This window comes from Humulus lupulus, chromosome 9, assembly GCF_963169125.1.
Source record: "Humulus lupulus chromosome 9, drHumLupu1.1, whole genome shotgun sequence".
NCBI lineage: Eukaryota > Viridiplantae > Streptophyta > Magnoliopsida > Rosales > Cannabaceae > Humulus > Humulus lupulus.
In genome coordinates this window covers 112,898,515-112,918,779 of record NC_084801.1, presented here as the reverse complement: position 1 = coordinate 112,918,779, position 20,265 = coordinate 112,898,515, and the positions used below count along the sequence as shown (strand labels likewise).

Genomic DNA, 20,265 nt, shown 5'->3' with positions numbered 1-20,265 from the left:
TCATGATCAGGCTTGCCTGTTAGCGTCATACAGGCAATTATAAACGAATAGGAACATGAGCGTGTTACTGAGCGATCAGAATCATCCTATTAGCGTGTGATGACTTGCCTTGTGCGAATAGAAGTAGAAAAACTTGCCTTGTACAAATAGAAGTAGAAGAACTTGACTTTAAGCACATGATGACATGATACAAACGAACAGACAAACTATAACTCCCTGTTAGTGCATACATGCCTAATTTGTGAGAACTAACATGCTATAAGCTAAGTTCATCTTTCCTTTGAAGGAAATAACTAGCAGGTCCAAGATCATTAATATTGCTATTCTTTTGACACGTCATCATGCCCAAAAAATAGGTATAACATTTGTCGCCCAAGTCAATTTTCGTGGTTTGAACAATTTTGACTTAGTTATGTGAGTAATTCCCCCATTATTTTTCGGTTACATATGTAAGTGACATTTAAGAAAGATAGCCTTTTCCTTTACTTGGATTGCAAATCTTTGGGCTTGTCTACAATTGCATCTCTTAAGAACTGAATAGTTGGCCCATTATTTTGCAAGACTTTAAGGCCCATTGCTTTTAAACTTGAAGCCCATTGTCCTGAGACTTGTCGACTAGAGAGAAAGACGAACAAGAGAGAAGGGGTTTTGCCACCGATGAACATGAGGGATCTTGACATGTCTATAGAAGAAGGACTCGCCGCTAGTTGGAGGAAAGCCAACTCCTTGGAAAAGAAGAACTTCGACGTCGTTGCCTCCTCTTTGGTTGCACTGCCAAGTGAGTCTCTCTCTATAAACTTTCCCCTACTCTGAGTGTGATGTAATTTAGTGTAAAGCCACAACCATTTCTTAAATTCCCGTACAACTGAATAGACTAAAGGTTTCTTTGATCAACTCCTGAGTTTCAGATTTGATGTAGAAAATTGATTCAACAAGTAGACTAAATATTTCATGTTCGCTATATGTATATATATTCAAGGTCGACTAAATGCCCTTAGATGAACAGCTTCTTTTTTTTGTTTGCTTTGTAAGATTTTGATCCTGTTCGCTACTCGAAGTTAATTTGGGTGAAATTATACTTACTTCTAATAGGCATATAAGGGCGAGTACAGTATATACTGCTAAAAAATGGGAATAAAACTTAGCTTTCTCATTCTTTCTTCTACGAAATTTTTGTCTCTGTTTGCCCCTTGCAGGTGTACTTGGGCGAATGAGTAGAGCTTCATTTTGCTGTTTATAATTTCATTTGGCTTTGTTTAGTGAACACAAAAAAAGCTTTTTAGGCTTTCCCCCATTGTTATGTTTCGTTAATTTTTTCTGTTCTTGACCACCTCTGTTGTGAGTAAATAGGAGAACAACCCTTGTTTTGTCTAACATAATTTCTTTAGTTGACATGTGACCATGACTTGTGTAAAATCCTACAAATCTAGGACCGTTACACTGTGTGTTTAAAATACTGATTAATTCGCTAAAAAAGTCATTTGGACTTAAAATGTGTAATTAAACTAACTTAAGGATTAGGTATTCAAAATTTTTGTCAAACAATAATCATTTCATTAAAAAGGTTTAAGCTTATACACGGGATTCTAAAATGAGCTTATAAACTGATACAAATACAAAATAATTACAAAAGGCCGACTTAGGCAGGGAAATCAAGGTTCAACCCTAGTTCCAACGAGTAATCTTGGTCGTGGCGGTCTAGAAAGCCGCATATGTACACTCCGCCCCTGAAGCTCTCCAACTCATGGCTGGTCCAACTTCTCCTTGCCCTTACCAGCACCATGTAGCACCCGTAAGCTAAGGCTCAGCAAGAAACATAAACATGTTCATAAACAGTTATTCAACAGACTATAAATCATAAATAGCATGCTTAGCCGTTATAACCAATGCTCAGGCATGCACTCAATCCATTTAAGTGGTCATAGAGCCACACCAGTTTCCATCAGACTGTCCCCTTTGGAAATGACTACAGAGCCATTCTAGCATGAAGCACGCTCTATGTTCCAAACGGCTATAGAGCCGTGCAAGCGTATATTACGCGTTTGGGTTGGCCCAGCCATAACAGCATGCGTTCCGCACGCTATTGCCAACTACGACATATAAGACGAGCTTCTATACTGGCCAACCCACAACAGCCTACATTCTGCACGCTAATGTCGTCCATGACTTATAAGTCAAGGTTTTATGTTTTCCAAGCCATTAGGACCTACATTCTGCACGCTAATGTCATCCACGACTTATAAGCCGAGCTTCTATATTGTCTCAACCATTATGACTTGCGTTCTGAACGCTAATGCCTTCCACGACTTATAAGTCGAGTTTATATATTGGCCCGACCTTTATGCTTGCGTTCCACACGATAATGCCGTCCATGACTTATTAGCCAAACTTCTATATTGGCCCAACCTTTTTAGCATGTGTTCCGTATGCCAATGCCGTCTGCGGCTTATAAGCTGAGCTTCTATCTTGGCCCAGCCATTATGGCATGCGTTCCACACGCTAATGCCTTCCATGATTTATAAACCGAGCTTCTCAATTAGATACAAATAGATAAGCATCTATCACTTAGTACAAGTATGCACAATGCAATTTAATCATGTTTAATCAAACATTACAAGCATGGTTATAACCACATTCAATAATCAGGGCTCAAGCCCTAATCTCAGTCCAGGTGCAATTTTCTTACCTTAAGTCCTAAGCACACGAATGTAACAACCCTGAGTGCAATCCTTTCCTTTGAAGCCTAGCGGTACACCCTAGTCACAACCATAATGAGGAATATTAATCAAGAATCAAATTAATAAAGGCCTCTGGACCAAGTCCTAGCCTCCAGGACCTTGAATTCTACTAAACTGGGTAGTAGAACCATTCTCGAGCCCTTAGGTTTGGGTTTCCATAACCCAAAACCTGATTTTTGACCTTTTTCCCATTTTAGTCGCGACAACCCCACAAAAGAGCCGCGACACCTAACTAGGAAGAGATCCCACTCCCAAACTCCCTTGAACTTGTGCCGTAATGCAGCCCACCAAGCACTGCGATGCCAAGGTGGTTCGAGGTACCCCCAGCCTCGTCTGTGTTTATGTGGGCCGCGTCGCTCAAGAACCGCGCCATGATTCTACCTTGCGAACCCAGAAAACTTGCAATTTTCAGAAATCACAAGTTTGTCAAATCCATCCCAAACTCAATTTTTACATGCATAATCAGTCTTATCATAATATAACTCGTGCAATTCACATAATCACATATAGATATTCAGTTAAATCATATAATATTCCAATAATGCCCTCCCGACATCCTAATCAAGGCATTAAGCCATGTTAGGAACTTTAGGACGTTACAACTATCTCCTCCTTATAAAAATTTCACTATCGAAATTTACCTGAATAGCTTGGGATACTGATCCCGCATGTCTGACTCTAATTCCCAGGTCGCTTCCTCGACCTTGTTGTTCATCCATGTGGATGCACAAAATCCACCAAGGAAAAATATGGGGGTCTATCCTCATATAGCCTTAGGTGATTCGAGCCACCCGATCCTCATATAGCCTCGGCCATGCGAGGCCCTCGCCCGTGCCCAGGCGCGAGACTGTCGTCACCCACTCAGCGTCTCGCAGGGCGCCCATATGGCTCGCGAGGCCGTGTCCGCGCATCAGCCACCTGAGGCCACGTGAGGCCCTCGCTCGTGCCCAGCCGCGAGGTCGTGTCCGCGCGCCAATCACCCAAGGCCACACGAGGCCATGCGAGGCCCTCGTCCATGCCCAGCCGCGAGGTCGTGTCCGTGCGCCAGTCACCCGAGGCCACGCTAGGCCATGCGAGGCCCTCGTCCGTGTCCAGCTATGAGGCCCCACCTCGCTCTCAACACGCCCGCACGAGGTCGTGCCATTCTCTCGGCATCTCGTGAGGGCCTCTCCCAAAGAGCTACGCGTATATGGCCACCTCGCCCCAATGAGTCTCGTCCCAGGGCTCCGCGTGCATGATGCCAGTGTTCGAGGTGGCCACAAGAGACAAAAAGAATACGAACAAGGTACCTCTAAAGGGGTACGTACATGCCTGCAAGGATCATGGGACAGGCCTGACACCTGTACCAGACAAATAGTGGCGGTTGGGAATAGTACGAGGAGTGGCTACACCACCACCACGTCTCTGACACCCGTACAAGGCGAGTGGTGGAGTCATGACCGGGTACAAAAGCTGAGCTGCTCCCATGAACTCTGACCGTGTACCAGAGCCGACACCACTACATCTGATACTACCCTCCTGATAGTGTACTTGTGCACAGATTGGTCCCATGGACCACAGTGTATCAGGGGCCATTAGAGCCCACTATAAAAGAAACTCCACTTCCATTTGGAAGGGGGTTGGAAAATTTACTGTAGCAAGTGCACCATAGTGAATGAAAAACTAATTTCACCATTATTCTTCTGCAATTGTTCTTAGAGTGGATACTTAAATTTCTAAGGCTTTTCTATTGATAATCTTTATTTTGCAATTCTTTATAACTTAACTTAGTTGACGAGTTCTCACTGTCAACACTCCATAATACCTTAACTAAAGATATAGTCTTGTTTCTCAAGATCTTATCATTTCTATCCACAATCTGAACTGGTCGCTCCTCCTAGGAAAAATTTGTCTGTAATTCCAGATCCTTATAAATCAACACATGAGTTGCATCTAACACATATTTATGAAGAATTGAAATATGGAATACATTATGAACCCCTGACAGTGACAGGGGTAAAGTGAATCTATAGGTTACTTGTCCAATCCTCTCTAGGATCTTGAAAGGTTCCACAAACTTAGGGTTCAACTTTCCCTTCTTCCCAAACCGCTACACTCCTGTCAAAGGTGAAACACAGAGGAAGACATAGTCCCCAACCTGGAACTCTATGTCTCTATGCTTGGGATCAGCGTAGCTTTTTTGACTACTCTGTGAAGCAAGCATCTGAGCTCTAATCTTCTTGATAGCCTCATCGGTCTTCTGAACTGCTTCAGGAATGAGATATTTCCTCTCGCCCATTTCATCCCAATGGATGGGTGATCTACATTTCCTACCATACAACATCTCATATGGAGTCACTCCAGTAGTCGACTGATAACTGTTGTTGGAGGAAAATCAATCAAAGGAAAATACTTACTCCATGACCCTTCAAAGTCTATAACGCATACTCGCAGCATGTATTATAATATTTGAATCATCCTCTCATATTGTCCATCTGTCCGATGATGATAGACTATACTAAACTTCAGTTGTGTACCCATAGCCTTTTGCAGACTTCCCCAAAAGATGGAAGTAAAGATGGGGTCCCGATATGAAACAATAGACTTCGGAGCACCATGGAGACGTACAATCTCCCTAACATACAACTCAACATATAGATGTTAGGGTTTTATGCCCTAATTAAAACCCAATTTCATTGTAATCTCATTTATTATCAATAAAAGAATAGAAATCATTTTTTGACTTGGTCAATCACTTTGCTCACATATTTATTTTCATGATTATTTGTTTAATATAAACTTCTATTAAATCCCGAGAATATAGCTAATCATTTTTATAGTGACTTAATCATAGTGGAATATAAATATGATTATATGTTCAAAATAAGTTAGTCCTAAGATTAGTCAGTGCACATGATTTACACTGACTTACCAATCTACGATATGTTCTACTTACACATTACAGTGTTATGTTCTTTCCAGAACATTAGCAAAGTAGATAAGATCAGATGTATTTGTTACATCGGACAGTAGGTCAATTCAATCTCAATTTTGAGTGGTTAGCATTCTAACTGATTATATTATTTGAGTTCTTTGACTTATTAGCCCATACTTACATCTTGGGAACTTGGTAGTATAATTGAGTGGGAGTGTTAATCATAGATATGAACATCTATAGCTTCTGATGAAGAAGTGAAATGATGGTTTCTTTTTAGTTTGGTTCAAGGTGCTAATTTATAGAGATCTCATTTCAATAATTAATATTAGTTTACTGAAATATCATTTACAAGGAACTAAGTGTTTTAAGGATAAAATACAATGAGGGGTAAAACGGTATTTTAGTCCCATCTCATTGTAGACCCTCTATAGAGGATTGAGTGACAATTATGGTTGTAACAATGGATAATTAATAGGGTATCTATATTTGTTATAGAGCGTTCTATGAATTCAAGAGTGCAATTCTGATTCATTAGTGGAGTTACGAAGAATTAATAAGTTAGTAAATTTATATGTTAGATTTATGATAACTTATTGGAGCTTGATTTTATAGGCCCATGGTCCCCACTGTACCTTGGATAAAATCATCTAGATAGTCTCAATTAATTGATTTAATTATCAATTAGAATTATCAAAGTTGACCAAGTCAATTTTGGATAGTTTCACAGAGTTATACAATTTAGAGAACAAAAGAAAAATTAGGGCAGATTTATTAATTAAGATAAATTAGTATCTAAATTAATAAATAAGTTTAAATTAATGTTCAAATTATAAATAATCAATTTTATAAAGGATTTAAATAATTATTTAATTTATTAAATTAATAGAAAATTATACATGACTTGATTTTAAGTCCAATGGGCTTATAATCAAATGAGAAATTTCACGGGCCTAAAACCCATGATAATTTCGACTTAGGGGTGTTAATTGACTATCATTTTATTGATTTTTTAATTAAATAAATGACCTAAATGAATCTATAAAAGGAATGTTAAGTGAGAGTTGAAAAAAGATGATAGACTGGTTTTTTAATAGGTTTTAGATTCTCTCTAAACATAAGTCCTTTTCTAAGTCTTATTGTTCTTTTCACTTCTTCTCTCTGTATCCATCTCATGTGTTGAGAATTGCCCACTCTAGTCTAGGTGATCCTAAGGATACTTTGGAAGGTTGTGAAGAAAATTGAAGATCGATTCAATTTTTTAGTAATACTCTGCGAGAGGAAGGATACAAGGGTTAGAGAAACTGAAGGTAGGACTCATTCATTCTGCTGCGTATAATGTAAGTATTCTTATCATTATTTCTCTTTGAATTCAATTTTAGAAACATGTTCTCGGTTGTCTCATATTAACTTATTTAATGTTAGATCTACATGAAAATAAATAAAGATCATGTATAAGTTTCCCAACAACTGGCCTCAGAGCCTTTGGTAATCTTTATTTTCATGCATTGACATGTTAAAAATTGAATTATTTTATGTGTTTGAATAATTGGATGGATTTTCATGTTTTTACGAAGCATATTGATTTTATGTGATTATTAGCATTTTTTAGGTTATTTTGTTGTGTTTTCCATGCCATAATTATTATATATGCTTTATTTTGTGTAAAACATGGTAAAAATTAATTAGAAAATATTTTTGGTTTAAAAAATTGCACAAAAAAATTTTCGGAAATTTTTTGGCCTGGCTGCCATTGTGTGCTCGCACACGCTCGCACACCACGACAACCTGCCTTGCACCTGCACGGTGAACAGTCATCCGATTTTAAAAAAAAAAATGTGAAAATTGATTATTTATAATCATAGCAAAAAATATCAGATTTGTTTTATCATTTAAAAATATTTTTTAAAATAAGATATTTTTGTTGGTTGAGATTTAAGTAATTATATATTTTTACAAATATTAAAATTCAAATATAAAAATAGACTAACAAATTAATTTTAAATATTTTAATATATTAAAATATTATAATTAAGATATTAGATATTTAAGATATTTTTTAAAAATACTTGTTATTAAATCTTTATTTGAAAATACAAATATCTATTTATTCTATAGTTTTTAATATTTAAATTATTTGAAATTTGAAATTTGTTAGTTAGATATTTTCATGGATATTTGAATTTGTTTAACTGTTTTGATATATTTTAGGGTTGTTATAACTATTAATATTTTATATTTTTAAAATGGTTAAAATATTAGCTTATAGGTGTAACAATACAAGATATTTTTTGAAAAACAGTTAAGATATTGATTTTAAAGTTTAAAATTGGTTAAAATTTGAAAAATATCAAAAAAAATTTCAACCAATTAATAATTTTTTTTAATAAATGCGATTTAAATTAACTTTGGTTAATTGTTGATAAATCCTATTTAAATCAAATTAGTATTTTTCAAATTAATCTAAACCAAGTTGATTGTTGATAAATGAAATTTAAATTAACTTTTGTTAATTGTTGATAAATTTCATTTAAATTGACTTATTTTTTTGTAAAAATTTAATTAATTCGAATTTTTGATAAGTTCTAGATAATTAATTGTGATATTTTTGCAAATAAAATAAATTGTGGTATTTTTGTATAAATTTATAGATTTGCTCATATAGTAACATGATTAGGCCCATCAAATTATAACATGTCTGTTTGCACTATATGTGTTATTTTTGCAATCGAGCTTAGATGCATATAGTGGTCCATATATTTGTTAGATATATGGTTTTTGCCAAATAAAATATTCATAAAATAATAGGTTTTATTTGGGCTCATTAGAAAATGTAAAGTTTAAATTTCCCTCTTATGGGTGGTTCTACTTGTGAATGCCAATTTTCTTTGCATGACTATAATGGGCTTACTCAATTAATAACAATTAATAAAACAAAGGTTTAAATTCCTGTCTTTAGGACCTTGTATGGAAGTATTGAGGCCTTTGTAGTGTGAACGACATACTGGACCCAACCCTCCTCCATACAAGCCCAATTGTTAAGGCCCATTTAATTGAGTTGGACTTAATTGTATAGGTTCATTATATTAGTTAAACCTAAATACTGATTAGCAACAAATTAATTGAATTTGTTTCAATGTGACACTTTAGAATTAATAGGGAATTATAGGACTTTGGTTTTAAAAATTTAATCTTGTCTATTTTTTGGAGAACCATAGTCATTAATTTTTTAAAAATAAATAGTAAAAATAATTTTTTTAATTTTATAATGAGCTTATTTTAAGTATTATATTCGATCTCCACCGTTGGTTTAACAAAGTCAATAGCTTAATGGGTCCTCGAGACGCTTTGATTCATCCCCCTACGGAAGGTGTTCATTAGTTATTTTGACAATGTTAGATTTCGAAAGATAGATAATTATAGGTCAAATTCTACTAGACTCACCCCTATGGTGACTACTAGGACTAAATATATGATTATCGAAGCTGTGGGTCTAGCTCATAAAATAAAAGATTTTTTTTTCTTATTTTGATCGAATAGTAGGTTGTTAATAATGGTGTCCATTATTAAATAAGTTTACAACTTTATTTAACTAGTGGTATTTTTGACTCTCGTCAACCGGGACAAGGATATCATAGATTAGTTAAAATCTTAAAGAAATAGATATATGATTATTTTGGTATTTTTCTCATATCTTACATATTTTTGGTATATGTTGTGCTATTTCTTGAAGTTTTATGTGAATATGAGTTTTATTGAGCAAATGTGATTGATTTCTATTTTATTGATAATAAGTAGTTTTAAGTCTGGCTGTGTCTACTGCCATCCTTATTCAACTTTCAATGGAGAAACTCACTGGAGAAAACTTCCTTACATGGAATCAAAACATCAACATTGTGTTGATTGGTGAAAACTCCGAGTTCATCATGACTGAGGAATCCCAAGAACGAGCACCGTCTTCGCACATTCATGATGGCACCGTAAATGCTCGGATAGCACCATCTCTGCACGTTCATGAAGGCACCTTAAATGCTCGGATGAAACCGTGTCTGCACGTTCGTGATTAACTCAACTATGGTTTGACGCAGCGCATGAACAAAAATCAGACTTTCGAGTCTATCATGGGTGGACCTAGTAAGGGAGGAGAAAATAAGACTACTGTTGTTGCTGTTGATCCAGCTAAGGCTGAAGCTAACCCAGCTTCGTCTTTGAAAGCTGGAAACAAGAGGAAAGATGGACAAAACAACAACCTCAAGTCTGCAAAGACGAGTGCACAACCAAATGCATAGACGCCTAAGAGGATAAACAAGAAAAATAAGAAAGGTAAAGATAAGTGCTTTCACTACAAAGAGAAAGAGCATTGGAAACGAGATTGCCCCAAGTTTCTAGCAGCGAAAAACAAAGGTAATGATTATAGTTCATTTATCTTAGAAACATGTGTTTTAGAAAATGATAAATCCATTTGGATTATTGATTCTGGATCTACCAACCAAGTTTATAACTCTTTACAACTTCTTGAATCGTGGGAGGAAGTGGACGAAAGTGGCTTAAAGCTTAGAGTTGGGAAGGAGCATTCGTTGCGGTCCAAGCTAGAGGGATAGCTCGTCTGAAGTTGGGAAATAAATACATAATTTTAAATGATGTATTTTTTATTTTGGATTTTAGTAGAAATTTAATTTCAGTTTCCATGTTGCAATTAGAAAAATTTGTTATGATTTTCACAAGTTCTAATATATCTATTTCCTTCAATGGATCACAATTGTGTATTTCATGTTTGGAAAACGAGCTTTATATTCTACGACCTAACGAACCCCTCGCTCTTAACAATGATTTATTCAAAGTAGCCAAACCTAGGACCAATAAACGTCTAAAGACCGATAGTGATAATATGGCGTATTTATGCAACTTGAGATTAGGTCACATTGGCTATGATAGGATTCTAAGACTGACAAATGATGGGCCTTTGAGGGAACTCACTTTAGGTGAATTACCTATATGTGAATCTTGTCTAGAAGGCAAACTGACCAAGCGTCCATTCTCTGCAAAGGATGATAGGTCCAAAGAACCAATTGGACTTGTGCATTCAGATGTTTGGGGACCTTTGAATGTACAAGCCAGGGGTGGTTTTGAGTATTTCATCACTTTCATTGACGATTACTGTAGATACTCATATCTTTAGCTAATGCATAGGAAATCAGAAACATTTTCAAAGTTTTAGGAATTCCTAGCGATGGCTCAGAAACAATTAGGTAAAACATTAAAGATCTTGCGATCTGATAGGGGTGGAGAATATTTGGATATGCAGTTCCAAGATCATTTAACTTAACTTGGGATTTTATTGCAACTTACTACCCTAGGTACTCTGCAACAAAATGGTGTAGCGGAACGTCGAAACATGACTTTATTGGAAATGGTTAGATGCATGCTGAGTTACTCAACTCTACCAACTTCATTATGGGGACATGCAATTGAAACCGCAAACGACATTCTCAATGTCGCGCCATCTAAATCAATCCCCAAAATACCTTTAGAATGCTGGAATGGTTGTGAACCTAGTTTACGCCATTATAGAATCTGGGGGTGTCCCGCCCACGTCCCGAGGAAAAAGGAAGGAAAGCTAGAACTGTAAATTAAAGTTTGCATGTTTGTTGGCTATCCAAAAGGTACTCGGGGTGGACTTTTCTATAGTCATTCAGAAAAAACGTGTTTACTTCTACAAATGCTACTGTTTTGGAAAATGACTGTGCCCAAAACTTCAAACCACACAGCAAAGTAGTTTTAGAGGAGATGGTTAAAGAATTGAATCCAACCAATTTTCCACGTCATCAATGCAAGTTGATGTTGAAATTCCCACTCTTCATGTCCAACTGATGCAAGTCAATTTAAATGAAGAAAGTACCATTGTTCCTGAGCAAACAGTGACGGAGCCTCGTCGTAGTGGGAGGGTTTCTAGGAACCGACTTCGCTATGGTTTGGATGGTGAAACCAATATGGTTGTTGGTGACACTGGTGTTGATGATTCGTTGTCTTTCAAACAGGAAATGGAAAGCCCTGAAAAGGAACTATTGCTCGAAGCCATGAAACAGGAAATGGAGTCCATGTACTCAAATTCCGTCTGGGATGGAAGCACCTAGTGACTTTAGGGCCATTGGGTGCAAGTGGATCTACAAGAAGAAACAAGGTGTTGATGGAAATATCGAGACTTATAAAGCTCGATTAGTGGGAAAGGGTTATGCCCAAAGAGAAGGCGTGGACTATGAGGAAACTTTTAGTCTGGTAGCCATGCTCAAGTCCATACGCATCCTCCTATCCATAGCAGTCGCTCTCAACTATGAGATCTGGAAAATGGACGTCAAGACAACTTTTCTTAATGGAAAGCTTGACGAAGTCATATATATATGGATCAACCGGTTGGTTTTAAATTAGCTGGACAAGAAGGAAAAGTTTGCAAGTTGAATAGGTCCATTTATAGACTTAAGCAAGCTTCTCATTTCTGGAACCTTAGGTTTGATGAAATAATCAAAACCTATGGCTTTGAAAAAAATATTGATGAGTCTTGTGTTTACCAACTGAAGGCAAATCAAATAGTGGAATTCCTGATTCTTTATGCAGATGATATCTTACACATTGGAAACAATGTTAAGAAATTGTCAGATGTGAAGAATTGGCTGAGCACTCAATTCCAGATGAAGGATTTGGGTGAAGCAAGTTATGTTCTAGGTATCCAGATCATTAGGGATAGAAAGAACAGACTCTTAGCTCTATCTCAAGCAGCTTACATAGATAAAGTGCTTGAACGTTTCTCAATGACAAATTCCAAGAAAGGACGTTTATCGTCCCGCGATGGAATTCATATTTCAAAGAAGCAGTCTCCCTAGACTCCTAAAGAGGAAGATGCAATGAGAAAAGTTCCTTACGCATCTGCAGTTTGAAGTCTGATGTATTCCATGTTGTGTACTAGACCAGATATCTGCTATGTAGTGGGAGTAGTGAGCAGGATCCAGTCAAACCCAGGACCAGAACATTAGATAGCAGTTAAGCATATACTGAAGTATTTAAGGCGGACTTGGGACTATATGTTAGTCGACAAGGGTGGTGTTCTGAACCCTGTAGGCTACATCGATTTAGATTTTCATACTGATGTCGATAACATGAAGTCTACTTCTGGAATGGTGTTTACTCTTGGGGGTAGAGCTGTGATATGGAGAAGCGTAAAGAAGTTTGCAATCTCAGATTCCACCATGGAGGCTGAGTACATAGCCGCGTCAGAAGTAGCTGAGGAAATAGTCTGGCTAAAGAAGTTCTATTCGGATATTGGTGTTATTCCAGAAATGGATAAACCGCTTGTGTTGTTTTGTGACAATACAGGAGCAATATCCAACTCGAAAGAACCTCATAGTCACAAGAGGAGTAAGCATATAGAAAGGGAGTATCACATTATTCAAGAATATGTGGCCAGGGGAGATGTGAAGGTTGTGAAGATTGCAACGAAAGACAATCTTGCAAATCCATTTACGAAGAAACTGCTAGAAGCTACATTTGATAAGCATATCAACGAAATGAGATTAGTAGAATTAAGGCATTAGTTTTAATTGGTGCAAGTGGGAGTTTGTTAGGGTTTTATGCCCCAATTAAAACCCAATTTCTTTGTAATCTCATTTATTATCAATAAAAGAATAGAAATCATTTTTTGAATTGGTCAATCCCTTTACTCACATGTTTTATTTTCATGATTATTTTTTTAATACAAACTTCTATTAAATCTCGAGCACATAGCTAATCGTATTGATAGTGATGTAATCACAGTGGAATATAAATATGATTATATGTTCAAAATAAGTTAGTCCTAAGATTAGTCAGTGCATAAGATTTACACTAACTTGCCAATCCATGATATGTTCTACTTACACATCATAGTGTTATGTTTTTTCCAGAACATTAGCAAAGTAGATAAGATCGGATGTATTTGTTATATCGGACATGACCGATATTGACAGTTGATAGGATAAGTAAACATACCATTATTATCTATTTTAGTCATATCATATAGTTGACCATAGGTCAATTCAATCTCAATTCTGAGTGGTTAGTATTCTAACTGATTATATTATTTGAGTTCTTTGACTTGTTCGTTACCAGCTTACCCTATGGACTAGCCCATACTTACATCTTGGGAACTCGGTAGTATAATTGAGTAGGAGTGTTAATCATAGATATGAACATCTATAACTTCTGATGAAGAAGTGAAATGATGGTTTCCTTTTAGTTTGGTTCAAGGTGCTAATTGATAGACGTTGACCCTCATTTTGGTCAACTGACACGGAGTCAAACGCTTGATGTGATAGAAATTATTGAATAAGATCTAATGGAAAGAAAAATAAATGACACAACAATTTATAGTGGTTCGACTCCAAGAATTGGTAATGACCTACGTCCACTTAAGCTGTTATTGATCTTGATTCTCAAAGGAGTGATCAAAGAACTAGGGTTCTTCGAGTTTCACAAGCCTTAGAGGGATGAGTAATACCACCCAAAGATAATAGCCAAAATTCTCTTCTAAAGCATAAACAAAAATCAGCCAAAAGTCCCTCCCTTGAGCTATTTCTCTCTATTTATAGGCTCAAGGAGGGTTACATGAATTAGTCAAAGATATTTTCCCCTAACTAATCGGATAATCAGGCATAAATGGAAATAATCTCGGATATGATTACAATTTTACAAGATTACTCATAAAGATACGGGCTATACGAGCAGTCTGGTCGTATATAAAACTCAAATGACGTGTCAGGGGAACATCCCTGATCGATGGTCGAACAGAACCTCTACCAGGTGTCAGCCACGTGTTGAAAATATTTGCCACGTCATCCACACCTGCTTTTTGGATAACATTTGCCCCCCAAGTTTATTTATTACGACCAGCAATAAATAAACTTTAGGAAAATGACCCTTCGATTACCCCACCAAATCTGTCAGAGTAGTTCGTGCCTCCTTGGAAAAAGTGTCCTACCCATGTCCAATCATGCCTTTTTGGTTCCCAAGAAAACCTTTGACGGCTATCACTCTTCCCCATGCTTCGAAAAAGGGGAACTTATTATTGCCTATTTTTAACATATCTTAGACAATATATATAGCTTTCAGAATTTCCTTTTCACTTTTTACAAGCTATCTTTTTGTCAAGAATACTCCAAGAACTCCCAAGACAGGGCCCAGAAATTTCTTCGAAGTTCATCCTTCGTTGCTCCAGGAATCTGCTGTTCGCACACCTAGAATCGAAATTTCTCCAGGACTTCACAATCTTTGTATAGGTAAATTTCAGAACTTTCGCACCCTTTACCGTGCTGTGCATGTCTGTTTATGCTAGCTTTTTAGGCTCTGAAAAAATATTGTGTTCTTGAGTAAAAATATAGGAAAATTGGACGTTTGCTTGCTGATGTTAGATGTGGTAGAGCATCCTTGTTTTATAGGGGTTATGAATCAGTTTGATAGTCGAGATCATAGATTTAGGACGTAAAATCGAAGTACAAATTCGATTTTTAGGCTAGCTGAAAAACTGGGTTTTTCCCGCCCTTACTGGAGTTGAAAAAGCTTTTTTTTTTTTTAGAAAAAAAAAACTTTTTTACTTTCACTTTTTGATCTGTTTTTCAAACTGTTCGTATGAAAATTTCAATTTTTTCGTTAGAATGCTGCTGTATAAAAGTTATACTTTTGTACACGAACATCGTTATTCTAACCCACTTCTTAGGCTCTTCTTCCTCACCTCCCCCTTTTTCTGTTTGCAGCTTTTAATGCCAGATTTGTGGGGAGGTGAAAGGCCGATAGACGACGACTTGCTTGCACAGCTGCTCGAGGGCGAAGAGCAACCAGCTCAGCAAATCCAAGAAATTCCCTTTTCGTGAATTTCTCCTGCAAGACTCCAACCAACTTCTTCCAGCATGGGTCGTGCCAAGTCTACCACCAAGAAGAAAAACCCTTCAAATCCACCAGCCCAGCCTGGCCCGTAGGCCAGGGTTCCCTCGACCAGTGGTCGAGACAATAATGCTCTCGACCTTCACATCCAAGTCAGGGCCCGTCCTCAGTATTCAGTTCTTCCCGACGTCGAGTGGTATCTTTCCCCACTCAGTCATGTATCCCCTAGGGGTGTAAGCCAACTACCTCAGAAAATACGACCTTTCTGGGGTAACACTCAAACTCCCCACTGCAGACGAGCGGGCGAATTTTCCTGGAGGCGTTTATAGCGCCTGGTCGAGATATCACATAGAGGCTGGGGCTACCCTTCCTCTCCATCCATTCTTCCAAGAGGTGGCGAACTATTTTGGAGTCGCCCTCTTTCAAATCACACCAAATGGATATAGAATGCTTGCTGCACTCTATATCCTTTATAACCACAAGAAATGGCCAGAGCCTACCCCTCACGAGGTCAATTACCTTTTTGACCTTACGTCCAACCCACAACAATCTGGTACGGGGTTCTTTCACTTTTGTCACCAGGAGACCAACCGAACCTTCCTGAGCGATACAACCCATATTTCAAACGTGGGGAAATACAGTCAGGAGCATTTCCTCATGCCTGACATGGTCGCGAATAACCTAGCCTTCACTCGAGGCAGTAAAAGTCTTTTTCCACTGGTCGCTGTTTTTACTTAGCATTTTTCCTTGCATTTTTCAGAAACTTCTTGTGTTTTTCAGGCCCATGGTTGCGACTAGACCCAACACCAGACATGGTGTTGAGGTCTGCCATGTTGGCCAGTATGACGGACGTTGAGAAGAGCGTCAAATCTCTGGTCATCGAGGCCAACTTGAGGCTAGTTGGCCTCCTGGCCCCTCACCAGGATGTGCGGGAACCCGCGGCAGGAAGTGCCACTGCCGAGGAAAATCCCGAGCAGCAACCACCAGCGTCTCCTCCTCGATGGAGACCGACTGGGGTTACAATCAGGGAACCCGTTGGCACCCCCCAGCTGAAAGGTCTTCTGCCCCCAAAGGAAAGGGAAAACAAAAGGCGACCGAGCCCGTCATAGACTTAGATGAGTCCTCTGAAAAAATGGTACAGTTATTTTATTCCTAGATAGCTTGCCAATTCCTTGTCACTTATTTGACGGGGACGACAATTTTACATATACTCCAAACCTAGGGCCAGACTTCTTCATGCCAAAGAGTGAGTGTATGACTAGTAGAGTCAATAGTATAGCGACCAGTAGTAATAGTTCGGGTATTGGACTTTACTTCTTTATTTATTTTCTGATGCAACATAACTTGTTACCCATTTTTGGCTCATTGTTTGCATGTTAACTTCTTTTGCAGAAATGGCCTCTGCCAATGTCTTCGACATCTATAGCACTCAGGACGAGGAAGAAGTCCCCCTGGTTCGTAAGAGGAAGTCGTCCAGGCGACATGTTGGGGAGTCCAGCCAAATGCCCTCGGCTAAGAAGAACCGAGCCTCGGGTCCTCCGGCAGAGGGGCCTCCTGCCCAAGATACCAAACAACATCCTCTCGAACAGGAGGTTCCATCTTCAAATGCTCCAGCTGCCAAAACTCCATCACCCCTAGCCCCTATCGAACAAACACAACAGGCTGGGGGGGCTTCTACTAGGACGGAACTGTCACACCGTGTTCTGAGATCTGCCAAAGACCTCCTGGCCAAAATCCTCAAACATGACCGCTGCAAAAAGGCCATGGCAGGGACAGAGAAAATGGGGGTCAATCAGATCATCAACAGGGCCCTGAACGAGACTGCCAGTGTAAGCATCTTACTTCTCTTTGCATAAAATCTGACTTTCCCAAAATCTGTCTAACACTTATTTTTTGCGTAGGCCATGCTGACTTTAACAACTGCCCGCCTGCGTTCGGGTGCCAGCATCGAGCAGTCCCGTGCTTGGGAGTTGAAGTTGATGGAGGAACTTCAAGCCGCAGAGGTAAGGCATGCAGGGAGCTGGAAGTGGTGACCCAGTAGAAGAACTCTTTGGCTGCGGATCTGGTAGAGAAACAGGCCTCTCTGGAAAGTGCTAGAAAACATAGAGAGGAATACCAGGAGGCCAGCTGAATCCACTGGCGCGATGTCAAAAGGCTCCAGGGGGAGAATCTTGAGAAGGACAAGAGCATTGCCAGCTTGAAGAGCCAAGTGGAGCAATTAAAGCTCACAAATGCCAAAGACCTGGAAAGGTACAAGAACGCGACACTTCGATGCTTCTATGATTTCTGGAAGCACAACCAAAGTGCCAACTTCAACTACCTTCCAAAGAATGCCAGGAAAGCTGAGCTGGCTCGCTACGCTGCTCGTCTGGCTGCCGAAGAAAGGGCCAGAGTTCCTGCCTCCCCTGAGATTTCGCTGGCCACGGGGATGGATGGGGGAAGCTGTAGAAGACACAGTTAACCAAGATGTTCCCCAAGATCCTCCTGCTGCTCCTTAGCTTGTTTTTTACTTATTTTATTTTTCTTACATGACCCACGGGTCATGGTGTTAAGTCAATATTTATTTTCTTATTGCTGCATGGGCAGCTTTTCCTTTTAAACTTAACATTTACATTTGAGCAGTACTGCTCGCGGTGTAAAAGAATTCTTTTGATATTATAATATTTTTGCTTTATTATAACATCTGTTCGCATGAACGAACTTAGCATAGTACTTTGGTTTTATTTAACAAAATATAAAATTTAAAAAAATACTCTAAGTACCGTAGCATGCTTTCACTTATTTTGCTCATGTGTTTACATACCTCTTGGTATGTTTTGCTTTCTATGTGCCTTATATGCCCCCCAAGTGATCAAGGAGCTTTAGGTCCTTGGTCACTTGCCTTGACCAAAACCTGTACGAACATTACTGCTCGGTTTAAACCATGAAAATTGTAATACAGCAAAACAACACACATAATGAGCTTGTAAAAAATTACAAAGTTTGGCAAGAATGACTGGCTATGCACAGTCCCTTATAATTCTCGTATTAAATGGACTAAACATGTCTTTACAAGTGATCTTAAAAAGATCTTACACTTATAAGCGATTAGTCATATTTCATGACCAACCCTTTTTCAAAACTTGTAAAAAGTAAAAATAAATACAAGCCAGTCCTTTAAGAAGGACTGTTTATTGATAACACTTGCGCAGGTGTTCTCCATTCCAATGACGTGGAACGAGATCTCCGTTCAAGCGTGCAAGTTTGTAAGTGCCTCGATGAAGGAATTCTTCAATCTGGTAAGGTCCTTCCCAGTTTGGTCCGAGTACTCCAGCAGCTTAGTCGCGGGTGTTTAAGAAAACTCTTCGAAGTACTAAGTCCCCGACGCTGAACTTTCTTTCTTTTACTTTGGAGTTAAAATACCGCGCGACTTTTTGCTGGTACGCAGCTACTCGGAGTTGGGCTTTTTCTCGTCTCTCATCGACTAGGTCTAGGGACTCCATCAATAATTGGCTATTTTGGTCTTGGTTGTATATCATTCTGCGATGGGAAGGTGGATCCAACTCGACAGGCAACATGGCCTCGTACCCGTATGCTAAGGGAAACGGGGTATGACCTGTTGCTGTTCGGTGGGATGTTCTATACGACCAGAGGACTTTAGGCAATTGTTCTGGCCATGCTCCTTTAGCTTCCTCGAGCCTTTTCTTCAGGGTATCTTTCAATGTTTTATTTACTGCTTCGACTTGCCCATTTTCTTGGGGGTGAGCAACTGAAGAAAAGCACTTGATGATGCCATGCCTCTCGCAGAAGTCTGTGCACAAGTCATTATCAAAAATGGGTGCCATTGTCTGAGACAATCTTTCTTGGCAATCCATATCGACAAATAATGTTTTTGATAACAAAATCAAGTACTTTCTTTGTCGTTATGGTTGCGAGTGGTTCTGCCTCGACCCATTTTGTGAAGTAGTCGACAGCTACCACTGCGTATTTCACACCACCTTTCCCTGTGGGCAAGGAACCGATCAAATCAATACCCCATACTGCGAAGGGCCATGGACTTTGCATTTTCTTTAACTCGTTGGGAGCTGCTCGTGGGATCTTGGAAAACTGCTGACACTTATCACAAGCGAACTCCATCGAGTCCTCATTCATCGTTGCCCAGAAATATCCTTGCCTTAGGATCTTTGCCCCCAGCGTGGTATCCGCAGAAGCCTTCATGCACCTCCTTCATTAGCTCTTTAGCCTTCTATGGCGTAACACATATGAGCAGTGGCATCAAGTATCCCCTTCGGTACAAAATACCATCGACTAGGATATACCTTGCAGACTGTCTCTGAAGGGTCCTGGCTTTGTTTCTATCTGCTGGTAGTGTGTCGTTCGTGAGATACTTTAAGTATGGTGCCGTCCATGTATCTGCTAACTGGATCACCATATTGGTTTCGTCTACTCGTATGCTTGGTGTGCATAGCCGCTCAACTGGCACTATATTTAAAGTGTCAGCATCTTTTGCACTCGCGAGTTTGGCTAGGGCATCCACGTTTGAATACTGATCTCGAGGTATTTGCTGGAGGGTATATTTTTCAAATTGTGCAGACAGATCCTTTGTTTTGTTCAGATAAGCCACCATTTTTAGGCCTCGTGCTTGGTACTCCCCTAAGACCTGATTCACTATCAGTTGTGAATCACTGTAGATATCCAGCACTTTTATGTTCATGTCTTTGGCTAACC

At 38.9% G+C, this 20,265-nt stretch overlaps 1 protein-coding gene across 2 annotated transcripts; it reads left to right on the top strand.

Annotated features, from left to right (window-relative positions):
* The first annotated feature begins 628 nt into the window (after positions 1 to 628).
* Positions 629 to 18,238, top strand: LOC133801825 (uncharacterized). 2 transcript variants are annotated; one of them, XR_009877002.1, is made up of 4 exons: positions 629 to 778; positions 6,852 to 6,992; positions 16,951 to 17,387; positions 17,460 to 18,238. XR_009877002.1 is itself a non-coding variant. In XM_062240060.1 (3 exons), exons 1-3 carry the CDS (start codon positions 658 to 660, stop codon positions 17,589 to 17,591), a joined length of 690 nt encoding a protein of 229 aa, XP_062096044.1. In that variant the 5' UTR covers positions 629 to 657; the 3' UTR covers positions 17,592 to 18,238. The 2 variants fall into 2 exon arrangements, 1 of the variants encoding a protein (XP_062096044.1); XM_062240060.1 differs by lacking the exon at positions 6,852 to 6,992.
* The last annotated feature ends 2,027 nt before the right edge of the window (positions 18,239 to 20,265 follow it).